At 41.4% G+C, this 14,164-nt stretch overlaps 1 protein-coding gene across 12 annotated transcripts in view; it reads right to left on the bottom strand.

Moving 5' to 3' along the window:
- MAP4K4 (mitogen-activated protein kinase kinase kinase kinase 4) overlaps positions 1 to 14,164 on the bottom strand; it is a 201,303-nt gene that overhangs the window by 101,466 nt on the left and 85,673 nt on the right. For all 12 annotated transcript variants that reach the window (XR_003095857.1, XM_014523594.1, XM_025213172.1 and 9 more), the window contains exon 3: positions 1,793 to 1,849. Coding sequence is in view for 11 of the 12 variants with exons in the window: in XM_014523594.1 (XP_014379080.1) it covers positions 1,793 to 1,849 (57 nt within the window). In the remaining variant the exon portion in view is untranslated. The remainder of the gene's footprint in view (positions 1 to 1,792; positions 1,850 to 14,164) is intronic.

Genomic DNA, 14,164 nt, shown 5'->3' with positions numbered 1-14,164 from the left:
ATTTTTTATTTTATATATAATTTTTTTTTTTTAATTACTACTAATGAACAGGGATCCTGGTTTTCTCCGATTTTGAAAAATCCCCAATTTTCAGTTTAAAAAAGTAACCCCAAATCCACATTTTTCCATAATTAAAATGAAACGCCACTAGATATAGCTATTGATATAGATGAGTGGTGTTTCATTTAAATCACAGAAAAATGTGGATTTGGAGTTACTTTTTTAAACCGAAAATTGGGGATTTTTCTTTTAAAATCAGAAAAAACACAAGATCCCTGCTAATGAATGACATAAAAGAGGATGTGCAGAATAACCAAATTACAACTTCGTGGAAGATTACTTAAATTTTGTAACAGCCTGCCTTTCATAAAAACTTGCTGTGTTGATACAAGCTTTTGCTGTTTAAAGCATACTAGCATCAAGTCAGCACTCCTTGGCTTTCTTTTTTTTATCTACATTACTATGGTGATGTAGCAGTGCTCCTCCACGAAGGCAGCCTTTGATAATCTTATGGGTGAAAACTGATCTTTATCATTCCATTTTATGAAACAAGAATGTCTAGTGCTCGGCAGACATAACAGTTTAAGTAAAAGATCAGCAGTCTCACTGTGATACCACTGCAAGGAGATTCAGAACTATGACTGAAGTCTTATCAGTTGACCTATGCCTGGGTGCTGGTTTATACATTTTTCCCCCCAGGTGGCTCATTCATAATGCTTTAAGTCCACCCCCTGGGATCCAGTATCCAAGGTATCACTTCCAAGTGGGGGTGCACGCACACAGATGTCGAAAAATGAAACAGTCTGCAGTGATCCTCTTAAACTCGTTGTGTCTGAGGTGCATGTTTACACTCATTGCAAATGCTCTGCCAATTAGAGACACCAACTAGTAGAACACACAACAGAAACTTTGATGTTAAAAAAATCATTGGAGATTAATTGATGTAGAACAGTAAGTTGTTGGTCTGAAGATACTTGCTCCATCTGCACAGAGAGCAGAGTCAGTCCAACAACTGCTTGCTCGCTCTCTCTCTCACACATACCCACCCTGAATTTTTAGTCTGAAGCCCATGTGATAATTGCAGATATAATGCCATACAGCATAAGTGGAATCTATGGGAGAAACCTTCATTATTCTGATTGGTTTTTAATAACTTAATTAAATCCTTATATATCTAATAGCCATAGTTTATGGTATTCAAAGTGATATTAATTTTAAGTATGGACATACATTTTTATTGCTGGGTTAAATTTCCTCTCTTCCCCATTTAAAGCTCCACAGTAAATCCCCCGAGTCAGTTTCAACCACTATTTTACACTGCTGAGTTCTGCCAGCAATCTGCTCATCATTCTAGCAGATGTTTGTTTTCAGGCCACTGGGAACTTTATTGGACCTATTTCCTTTTAATATATTTATACAGTTTTTAGGCTGTAAATGTTCTAAGTGAAACCATTGTCCTCAACCCCCTTTCCCTATTTGCCTCTCTCAAAGCAGAAGCTTGAAATTATGTATTTAAAAAAGGCAGCATTGTCTTTGAAAATTTTCTGAAAAGGAAATGCTACTGATTTGCAGACACTGGGACCATCTGCAACAATTCAAATATATAGACCTTTCACCTTCATGAACACAAAATGTCACTCAAGGGCAGACTGCCTCAAAGGTCAGTTTCTGCAAACAGAAAATGATTTCCCACATCTGACGACTTTTTTTTTTAAGGGAATAAAGACATTAAAGCACTAAATCACCACCTATCCTCTTTCTAATGAAAGAGGACATCACATTCTCTGCTTACCTCAGTAACATCCATGACTTTGATGGCTGCCAGTTGACCTGTTTTGACATGTCGGCCCTGAAAAACAGAAAGGACAGTCAGCACCATCAATCACTGGAGCCACGTAAACATATAGAGAGCAGAACAGTTGCAACAAGACATTCTAACACTAGATTTCCACATCCCTGCCTGCTTGTAACCTTTCATTATTTCATGTTCAGGAACAAAAACTGAATGCTCTAGAGAGTGCATTCTAAATGTTGTCCATTCTGAAAAAGGGATCTTAGGAGCATGTTTTAGTAAAGCAGAGTAAAAAGTTAATTAATTAACAACATAAAAGCATCCAAGACAGACATCTAAAAACAGGACATTTTATTTAGCTTTGTCTCTACTGACTAAAGATGGGGGTTCCTTGCAACAAGATCACAAATGCACAATAGCTTGCTTACTATAATGTACAAAGTGCACCTGAAGTGTTTACTATGTGCTAGCCAGGCAAGATCATGACTATACTTTTATCTGTAGCTGGGATCACCCAGCTGCCCTGCACAAAAGTGCTGCCCCCCGCCATATTTTTACAAAAAGATAATTAAGGTGCATTAACGATTCCATAGTAAAAACAAACACCATTAGAGGTATGTACAAAAGTTGCTTTTTTTGACATTTAAAGCGCTTTATCGCCTTAACTTAACAGAATTGCACAAATTTACACCACTTTAAAAATGGGTAGAGTGTTTTAAATTAACCCTTGTTAAATAAGGTATTAAAAATTTGAAGCGCTGTATTTTACAGCTACAGTGCTTTAAATGACATCTGTATGCTGGACAAATTTCTGACCCGTGGAGAAGCCCCAGGAGGCTGCAGAGCATGCCCTGCATCTTAGCCTGGAAAATGCAGGGACACTCAAAGCCCCGCCCCCCAAACACTGCACTTCCATCATGTTTAAGAGCACTGTAACTTTTTAATGCTTTAAAAAGTGCTCTACATTACAGCGCTATAAAACGTGCATGGAGCATTTCTGTACATACCTTAGGGCAACAAGCTCTTATTAGGGGTACTGGTGTTCATCATATGCCCAATTTTGTTTCCAAGCAGACCCCTTACTTATAGAAACCCACCAACACAGGATAACCTGCCAAGGAACCTGCCCCCTTCTTCAAGCCCACTTTGAAATGCGCTACTTTGAACCAACCAACAAATTCAAGTCATTAACCTAGGCAAACTTTGACAAACCAAGCCTCTAAGTTCTCTCTTATTCCCCAAGTGCCTACAAATATCCCACACCCATCCCTGAACTAACCAGCAAACATTCCCTGTCCCCAGTTTGTACGTTTTTTGGAGCAGAAACTGTAGTTAAGAGCCTCAAAGTTAGTAACCATCTTTGTTGACCAACTTGATGCATCTGTTAACAAAGCCGCCTTTTCTTAGTAACCTCTCAGCCTTTCTAAACTCTCTCAAGATCAGCACTCCAAAATTAAGGCAAAGGCATTCTTTCCCCTCCCACCCAAAAGGCACCATTCTCCTTTTGAAAATTGTGTAGCTAGCCCTGACATACCTTGACTTCATCTTCTATCTAAGCAAAGTCCTTCAATCAGTAAGACCACAAAAGGCCCAACCAGTCCTACGTAGCCCCATGGCCTAGGTTCGCTAACAATGGCTACACATGGGCTGCTGAAGACAAAGCCCAAATTGGGCCCAGGGCCGCCACCTCTTGCACACTGGAGAAGATGAAAAAACAAGGGACTGGGAGAAATACAAAATGGAGAGAAAAAGTGGAAGAAAGGGTGGGAGGGGAAGAAGAGAACACACACTAAAAGATGATATGGGGAAGGGGGGCACAAGGCCAGATTCAAAAGAGGAAACGGAGAAATGGAGAAAAATCAAATAGGCAGTTACTAGCAGCAGGAAAGTATGAGCTTGGAAACAGAAGAAACAACAGACCAAAAATGTGTGGCATATAGAAAGGGAAGACTGATAAAAAGTTGCAAAGCATACACACAAGACACCATTTATTTGATGTACAAGTTCCCTTTATTCGCTAGTTTAAACTGATGAGCCTTCCTGCTGGCCTTCCTTTTTCCAGAGAAGAGGCCTGAAATTTCCCAGAACTCAGTTTCCCAGCTTTCGCCAACAAGAGGCGCTATCCCCCTCCCCGTGACGCTGGCTCACTCCACATAACCATAGCATGCAGCATCCTAACTTCCTTTTGAGAAAAAGCTGTCTTTTCCTTGCAGCATTAAGAAAGCCTGCTGGTGCCTCTGCTGCTTCTTATCATATTTTGGCCACAAGAGCAACAGCAAAGTGCAGCTAGCTGTTGCTTCAACAGCAGGGACGAGAAAGGCTTCAACAAAACCCTCCTAAGGGACTGCAAAGTAAGGGAATAGCAGACTGTGGGAAGTGTGGGATTCCCAGTATCCCAGGCCAAAGTTAAGCCCCCCTTCATGTTCAGAATGTTGTTTGAGTTATCTCAAATACCTTCTTCATAACGTATGGCATATTTCAGGTCCTTGGTATACAGAATACACATGGGATCTCTTTGTATATAAAAATTGGTTTATAATGCATTAAAACCACAGAAGCTTTTTCAAATAGGGTTTCTTTTCTTTTATTAGAAACATTTAAAAAGAAAAAAAACAAACAAACAGATCCCAAACCACCATATAAGCACAAGCAGAGCTTTTCTGTCTGTTTATCTTCTACAACGCTCCATTCAAGAACAGGCTTGTTAGAACGTAAGACTGCTGCTGTAACTTTATCTACAAACTCAAGCATTTAGGGATTCCTATTTTGGAAACTGCTCTTCAGATCATTGTCATCAAGATTTTGTTTTGGGGAAGTTGATCAAAAAAAAATCAGAGTGATTTTAGCGCTATCAAGGATTAGAGAAACTGAAGATGGACAAAACCCTACTACGGTGATTATCAACTAGGGTGCCACAGCACCCTGGGATGCCTCGAGTGTCTGTCAAGGGGTGCCACACAATGTTAGTGCTGTTAGGTGCACAAACATGATTCACAAGATAAAAGACTTCTAAATAGGAATACATAGTGTTTAAAACGTTCTGACCTGTTGCAGTCTTTCCAAGTTCCTTGCAACAGAATAATTCTTCTATTATTTTTTTGTAGTCAAAAACCAAATGAAAACTAAGAGCTGGCATTTTCCAAAGGTCTTTGCTAAGGTTGAGAACCACCAACCTACTGGACTGTTCACTTTCTCCCCGACAAGATCAGGAGTGCACATGAAATTCACAGCATCTGCTGAAGTAGACTGTCGCCTACAAACGCTTATGCCTTTCTGAACGAGTTAGGCCCAAGATGCCACTCTGTCCTGCCTTCTGCCTGAATCAAAACTAACATAGTTAGCACTATAGCAAGCTCATAAGCCTCACCCACTTTACCATGCTTATAACAACAAGTCAGAGCACTGGTTCAGAACCAAGGTGCCAGAGCACCCAGAACCCACCAGGAGTGCTGCAATGCTGGCATGACCACCGTGACCACCATGGGGTGAAATTGCCCCATGTACATTTGTTTTCAGGAAGTGCATCAGAGCCAAACTAACAAGTGGGAGACAACATAAGGTCAAACCAGGAAGGGCTGCAACGAGTGCATGCTCCCGCTATACCTGATTCCTAATCTGGCTCTGCAGGAAGCACATGCCACAATTCCACCTGGCTGTGGTGGCAGTGGGGTGCATATAATATAGTTATAATGACCTAATCAATTGCTAGCATTAGTTAACGATGCATATTTACATTATGTTTTTAAGGGGGTGCCGCTATATTTTAAAATGTTTTAAGTCTAAAAGGTTGAAAACCACCAGATTAAAAGAAGCCCTTTTATGCCATCCTATGGTCCATAAACTATGGTACCTAGGTATGAACACAAAATGATTAAAAACTAGACACAAACTCAAATCACATTAACTGGGAGCAATAACACTAAACAAGTCTCTAGGTCAGGAGTCGGCAACACTTTTGGGCACAATGCCAAAACCAGCAGCGACCTCAACTTGTAACATGTTGGCATGCCACAGGTGGATGGATGGTGGGGAAACCGTGAGGGGCCCAATCCTTGTGGCAGCACAGCCCCAGCCTTTTCCCTGCTGTGTACCCCAAGATGCGTATGCCAAGCAAAACACCTTTGCGTGCCGCAATCTAGCACCTGTGCCAGGGGTTGCCTACCGCTGCTCTACATGGTTTAAAAAAAAAAAATTGTAGGTTTAGCATGGCTGACCCCTATCCATAAAAGTCATTCATACAATTTCATACTGTGTAGGTCATTTCAGCAAGTCTACTGATAAAATCTTCTACTTCTGTACCATATGCTTTTTCTAATGAACCCATTCCTTTCTTTTTTCTTCCCTTGCTTTCTTTTGTATTTTTATTCATAATAAAAGTACTCCTTTACCCTCCCTGAGAAGGAATGCAAAAATATTTTTGAAGAGAATTACTCAACGGTTCCAATTTTAAATCATCCGCTGGACAATTTTAAATCACTGTCTCAGCTCAGCTGAGATGAGGAGGTCAGTGGAGTTGAACCTACTTCCAAGTCTTAATCTGGCCTTATTTTTTTTCTTTTATTGTTGTCAGAAAGTCCATTTACATATGGAGGATTAAAATGTGTCTTCTAATCACACATGCTTCATGGAGAGTTAAACACATTGCAGCGTTTAACTGAATCACATGATGCTTAAACATGCTCCCAATAGAGCCTCCTAGCAGCCTGCTGTTTGTTTCTCATCTCTGTGGAGTTTAAGATACATGCACTTAACGGGAGGAAGGAAGGAGCAGAATCAAATCAAATATGTTGTTCTTGGTAGGCTGCCAGGATATGTACAATACTGTGAATTTCAAGCTTACCTATAGGAGTAAGCAAACCCCCTTCTCACCTCAACACATTACTTTTGGGAAGGGTCTTTACAAAAAAAAGAAGAGTTTTTGGTTTTTTGTTTTTTAAATAAAAGTGATTCAGTACTATCAATAAATTACAGGAATTAAAAGGTAGAAGGTCTAATGCCCTATTTGATCATTCACGCCCTCCTCACTATGTTACAAAAACTGTATACTCAATGCAGTGCAAGCTGTGTTCATGATGACATGCAGTCTTCACACAGCGTATTACTATGCCCTTAGGGACGCTTCCTGGAACTCTGCTCCCCAGTCAAATTGCCAAAGAGCAAAATATGAGGTGATGCTCCTAATTATGGTTGGAAAGCAGCCGGACTTGCTCACACCACTGCATTATCTGGATACTATTAACTTATCAGAAGACCTTGCCTACATTCCACATTATTCTGTGCAGACAGCTGTGGGGATGAAGAGAAGAAAGATTGAACTGAAGACTTACTAATTCTTAATTCAGTATTCAACCACAAAATATACTTGAACAACAGACTGTATCTAAACATGCTATCGAATGAAAACGTTGTGCTCATTTTACTCTGCCACTGCCATACAACAATGCCCTTGTGCCAAAATTAGTTTACACCTTAAGTTTCTTGTTTAGTTGATTATGATATATAGAATCCTACCAGCCTTCGGCAATACACAGTGCAGCAATGCTATGGTATTAGGCTACTCAACTATTATGGTCAATGCCTTGAGGCAATGCTTCTGTATTATTCTCATATATGCTTATAGCTCAGCTCTTCTCTCCCACTCACTACCAGACAACTCCCAGGCAGCCAAGCACCTGCTGAATACCTTAAAATTTATACACTGAACACACCCACAAGAAACAGCTTTTCAGGCGAGACAGCAGTTCTCACCATTGCAAGGATAGCAAGAGCAAATCCAATGGTTGCAGCAAGCCTAGTTGGACTCAGCAAAGAGAAAAAATAACATAAAACAAGTAAACTGTTCTTAGGCAAGAAGTCTAAGTTATATTATTAGTCAACACAATGCTGCTACTAAAACTTTCTGGTAGTAGGAAACTTTAAAGATTCTTAGAGCTCCCTCCCTCTGTCTCATTCCTCTAAGACCAGTGGTACCCAGTGGGCCACACTGCCTCAAAAGAAACCAGTAAGAATCTTAGTTTAAAGGATGCCCTCATTTGCTGGAGAAGACAAAGACAATCTGGAATCTTGGTCTTGGCAGACCAACTATTTGTCACTGTACCTGAAAAGCTGTGTTCATCTTCAGCAACAAGTGCTGCCCATCACTTTGCCAGGCCCGCAGAGCATGCTTGCCCAGCAAAACCCATGAATGAAACCAAGGGTTCTGGGTGCAGGCAGAACTACAGCTCCCAGCTATAACTCTCAGCTATAATTTTGCAAAGCGCTCTGAGTTACAACCTTTCTCCAGACCAAACAGAAGTTCAATGTTGGTTCTGAGGGGGGTAACTGCCTGCTGGTAGCCTTCACCAAGGTTCCCATAGCAATGGCCAGGGCTCTCTGCCAGCACTCACTGTTTTCAAAAAATGGGAGGTGGGAAAGAAAGCAGACTGAGCTTGTTCTTGGGGCTCCCCAGCTGGTGCTGAAGGGTGGGCCGGGTGAATTGGAGCCCCTGCCCACCTCAGGGGGGCTCCAATGAACCTGCCCCACCCTATGGGGGGCTGAAAAACCCCAGACTGAACTCCCTCCACTCCCTTTTCCACCTCCCATTCTGAAAAACAGGGACAGGCTGGGAGCTCCAGACACAAGTTACCAAAGATGCTACATTTTGAAACATCTTTATCTGATACCTCATGCAATGAGGGGTCAGATTTTCACCAGATAACCATTTTTTAAGCAGTCTGCAGCTGTGCACTTGTGACTGTTAACATTTATAGACTGCTTTCTGTGGCCAGATCAGGCAAAACATGTCACCTCTGTCTGCTCCCTATGTTTCCGTTTCAGTCCCCTTCTGATGGGAAGACTGTAGGTGGCACTGCGATCCAGACACTGGGGAAGAATGGAGAGAGAGGAAGAGAAAGAGAATGGAAGGAAAATAAAAACAAACAGTGGGGGTGGGGGATGGGAAGGGGCTATGCTCTTTTGGACCAGTGTTGAGCAGCTGGTGTTTAAAAGGGTATACCAAGAAGGTCACATCAACTCTGTATTCTTTTTTAAGGCTGTATATTCACCAGCTCAAGCTCAGCAAAACATACATCCTGTTTAGCAAGTGGACTTTGCAGAATCACCCTCTGCCAAACAGCAAAAGTCAGCTGTGACCACCAGCAACATCTGCCTCAAAGTTGCAAAATGTTTCACGCTCGGCCACACCTTCAAGTCACCTGGAAAGTGCAGTTCCACTAGAAGGCAGCCTCCAATAACAAACACTGCACCCTGCTTTCTAGGAGCTGAACTGCCCAACATTTGGTTTCTCGTACAAGTTTAATGTGATGGTCCTGCTCTAGAAGCTCCCGAGTATGTGGTACCCTGTCTGCTTCAGAGACTCCCCCATGAAATACCCAACTGACTGAAGCAAACAGCCCCCTGATTTAACTGGAAAAGCAGAAGACAGCAAACCACTCATATAGCAAGTAGTTGCCAGATTTAGATTTCATCTGCCCTTCCACAACAAGCTAGTACCTAGATGTAGGGACCTTCAAGAGGTACTGGATGATTGTCCATTTCTAAGTATGGCACTAGAGGCAGGTCCCTGCCCCCAGCCCTTTATTGTTTGCTCTATTACTGTTATGCTTCTATATTTAAAAAATGGATTTTGATAATGTAATAGGGGCATTACTGGGGAAAAACAGAATAAAAGAGAAGGGAATCCCAACTGCAGACCTACCCTTGGCTCAGCACACCATTGACTCCATCTGAGAATGCTCAAGTTTGCCACTCCCCAATAGCTCATTCAAGTCAGCTCTCACCATACCTTAAATCCTTACCAATTTATTAAACAGACCTGCTTTTAATATAGATGTTCCTTCTGGACCGTTGGAACAGTTCTATAATTTATTGCAGGCAGTTGTAATTAAAAGCAGACCTACAAACAGAATGAAGGATATCAAAATTTAAATCAAAATGATTAAATGTGGGCATGCAAGACCGAAACTGATGTAGGGGATAGATTTTTTTTTTTTTTGGGGGGGGGGGGGGGAGAGAAAAGTTGTAACCTGTAAGCTTCCTTTTATTTCATACCAAAGTAAACTTTTCCTGCCAAAAGCAGTTTAATTCCCCATGCAGACCACCCCTATTGAAACAGACAATTCTGGGGCACTGGCCCAAGCGCTTCTGACAAGACACATGAACTGCAATCATGGGGAATGAGAAAACACTGCCAAAGACACTGCTCCAGAAAAGTAGCGTAAGATCTTCAGGGATTGAAGGGAGCAGGACTAAAGGGTTTTCCAAATAAAAGAAGAAGAAAGACATTCAACCGAGGAAGTCACTTGACACCATCTATATCCACAGCTCAGAAACGAGGATTGAACCAACCCAGCTAGTTCAGAGTGTACAAACTCGTACAGGAGAAACCTTCAAGCTGCTCAGATTGGACAGCATCTTCCAAATGCTATCCAACTATGGTACCAAAATAAATAAGACCTAGTAGTAAATGGTGAGACTATGAATTTTGTTTTTTATTTTAGTCTGTTTTGGTTTTAAGAATGAAACCATGCTGACACTTAAAGTCATCATCAATGAACTTGAAAGTTACCAAACTAAATGAAACAATTCACACCCTAAGACCCAAAGTCTCTGCAGACTCAGACATACCTATATTGGTTCCACTCAGTCCATTACTAAAATTTTCTCTGCAATCACAACTACTAAACATTCACCTTGCTTTAAAGACACAGGATCCTGGAAAACCCAACTCCGCCTTTGTGGTAACTCTGATAGGACAATAGAGTATCTAGCATTTCCAAGCCTGAGCCTAGATGGCACACACACCACCACCCCCATCCCAACATAAGACAAAATCATTCAATGTCAGCAAAAAGCAGGTAGAATAGCTAGTCTTCAACAGAAGTGCCATCATGCAAACTCGGTACTTTCACATAGGGCCATTCTGAGAAGTATTGCATCCTCATGGAAAACTATGTCAGAGCTGCATAGCTCCCAGAAAAAAAGATATCTTCTTCACACGAGAGAAGTAGTAAGCATGGCTACACATGCAGACCTTGTTTCACTTGCTCTACAGGCAACCCCCGCTTAGCGCTCTTAATTGGTTCCAGAAAAACCAAGTGTTAAGTGAAACAAGAGTTAAATGAAACCAAAAGTATTTGACGATCGTTTTTAATGACCCGAGATGGCAACCACGAGCATTATAATGAAACTCACTGAGTGCTAAGTGAAATCAGGTATCAATTTGAAATGAACGTTATAGCAAAATAGCGCTAAGTGAAACGTTAAGCAAGGGTTGCCTGTACTGTCAAAAAGCAGTGGTTACAGTTACTACACTGCCACTAGGCAACTAAGTACTCTTCAAGTCAAAGATAAAGGATCAGAAAGTGTATGCTTTTAGTATAGCATTCATGCTGAAGTAAAAGAAAAGCCATGATCACAGCTCAGCTACTCACCCCAAAACACCTAAGAAGTGCATGGTATCTACAAACAGATACCATTAGACAGACTGTAGAAGCACACAGCTAGGGATTTGAAGAATGACAACAGCTTACTATCACTGTAGAGCAAATAAGAGAAAGCAGAGGAAGCAAAAGGAGAGGAATCGCATCTTACAGCCTACTCTCCCCTACAAAAGACCTGCAACTTCTGCAGACATATCTGTGGCTCAAGGATTGGACTCTTCCATCTGTAGAAAACATCCTTAAATCCAGGGACTGCCAATGATGACTATTGACGTAAGCCATTCAATGCCCTCGGCTGCTGCTGATACACTTACATAACATAATGCACAGCTATCCTGCTTTGGGGTCCATACAACTGAAAGATACAATATTTTGCACCAGACACATCATAGCAGCACTGAGCTCTCTCCAGCAAAGCAAAGGAAGGGTTCTACTAAACTGAAACGAAAAATCCACATTTAGTTCTGAATGACCCCAAAAGATGAAGTGCTTTCACAGAGCTAACTTGACAACCAGTCCAGGCACTCTGGGGCAATGAAATTCCAGTCCAACTATTATTACATCTCTTCCAGCCTTTTAGTGGATACAGACAAAAAAAAAAAAAAAAGAATAATAAAGATTAGCATGCATTATGATTTCGGACTTTTCATAAAGCTATAGCTCTAAGGTATTTTGGCCACTCTAAGATATGTAGCCAGCTCAACACGTTATCAACACTACCACTTCTCTGTCATATCCTCATCACTATGAGACAGGCAGCCAGTATGGTAAATGCTAGAACTAAAATGTTTATGAAGGCCTACCTCAGTGTGAGTAGAAAAAAAAAAGGCTTAGTAGGACAATTACTATACTGTGTAATGGTTCTTAAGAATGGTCTGTTCACTGGACATCATAGAGTACACGCTTCCCTGAATAACCAAAAAGAGATTCAAGAAATAACCCACCTGAAGGAGATGAATTGTTATATAAATCTGTTGCCTGCACTACAATCCACCCTTAATGCAGAAGTTAAGCTATGTTATAGGACCAGCTGAATAATAAATTTACATGGGGATTAGCTCCCTGCAAAAGAGGAGAGGCACTGTAGATGAGATACTAGGCAAATGAAAACTGTGCTTTATAAAGTGTAACAGTAACTACTGCAATGAGGAGATTTAACATTTTCTAAACTTGCACACATAATACAAAAATGTGCATTAGCTTAAAGATACAGATTTTTAATTAACAAAATTCATAATGCACATTTTTCACAAAACACATTTTCCAGGGAATCTTCCAATTTTCTGCCAAATACATCTGCAAGCCTATAGCAAAAACACCTTGTCCTTGAAAAACTGGCAAGTGCCCAGAGATACAAGTAAACAGCTTTGTGTCCATATGAACTATTTCCAAATACCTATACATTACGCTTTCAGATGTTAATTCATTCTGCTTTGTCAGCACCAGAACCTGACCCAGAATGCCAGCCTGTGCAAATACACCTCTTTTACAGACCTAAAGACTCCAACTTATTTAACAAAAGAGGTTGGAAGAAAGTGCCCAAGTAAATACATTTCTTTTTACTATACCACTTTCAGGTTGTATATCTGAGGCCTGCTTCCAGCATGTTTACTACATGAAAAGCCTGAGAAATAGAACCTTGTATACTGTTCTGTGGATGTCCTTTCATAGCATCTGATAAAGTGAGCCCAAGCTCATGAAAGCTTATGCATTTCTACCCTGCCTTCAAGTTTTTATACATTTCAGAACACAATTAAATCCAAACAAAAGAATATCAGTTGCAACTTATCCCTCATGTTCTTTTATTATTATTTTTACCATGTGCTCAGTTATATGCTAGGTATGCTCCCTGCCCCAAACAACATACAATTTAACCTTGATAAATACAAACAAAGGTCACTGGGCAAGCATATCATGCTGGATCTTTTGCAATTAGTCTCAGCCTACCCTCCTCATCCCTGCTATAATTCTGGGTCAATTATAAAAATCAGATAAAGCAAAAATTACTCCAGTGGAAAAAGATTTGTGGATTTTTATCCCAAACATGTAAGGCTTCTTCTATAACTATGCTTGGCATATATGTTATTAGACCTTTTAATGTACAGCTCAAAAAGCACTGCACTATGGCAAACGTGAAGTCTTCTATCACTACTGTTCTACACAAAAGATGTTACTAATCTTCTGACATTATGACAAGCAGGGATCCTGGTTTTCTCCGTTTAAAAATCTCAAATACTCTGATTAAAAACCCAAAATTCACATTTTCCCCATGATTAAGATGAAACACTGTTTTATTTACACACACACACACACACACACACACACACACACACACGTGTATCAGCTGAATGCAATGTTTTATTGATATAATTACAATTTTAAAGCAATGTGGAAGCTTATCAGTGCCTCAATTTCTGTAATAAAATAAATTGTAAGGACCTATAAGGTTTGGCATTTGATTTTGCATTTTTTATCATGGGGAAAGAAAGGGGGGGGGAAAAAAAAAAAAAAAAAAATCAAAGCTCCCCCTACCCACTTCCCTCACCACATGCAGCTGCAGCTGTCCCCCCGCTCCTCTCCCTTCCTCCCCCCCACCCAGTTTGTGGTGCTGAGCAGCCCTGATATGTCAGTGCCTTTCCCATGCCATTGCCCCTCGCTCCCAAGCCACAACCCCCCAAGAGGCTCTCCTTCCCCACCCAGCAGCAGCATGCCACCACCCTGTGGCTGCCAGGCGGGCATGGGTGCCTCGCCATGGCGACACGGGGCACCTGGCAGCAGCACCAAGCCTTCCTCCCCAACTCCATCCTGCTGCATGGGATCCCACCCACTGGGCAGTGGAGCACCACCCCCCGCAAGGGGGAGGGGGAGAAGGCAGCAGGGCAAGGAGCCCCAAGCCCGCCCTGTGCACAAATCAAGGGGGGGGGGGGGGGGC

Source organism: Alligator sinensis, unplaced genomic scaffold (genome assembly GCF_000455745.1).
Source record: "Alligator sinensis unplaced genomic scaffold, ASM45574v1 scaffold680_1, whole genome shotgun sequence".
Lineage (NCBI taxonomy): Eukaryota > Metazoa > Chordata > Crocodylia > Alligatoridae > Alligator > Alligator sinensis.
Note: the sequence above shows the minus strand (reverse complement) of the source record. Positions and strands in the feature narration are given on the sequence as shown.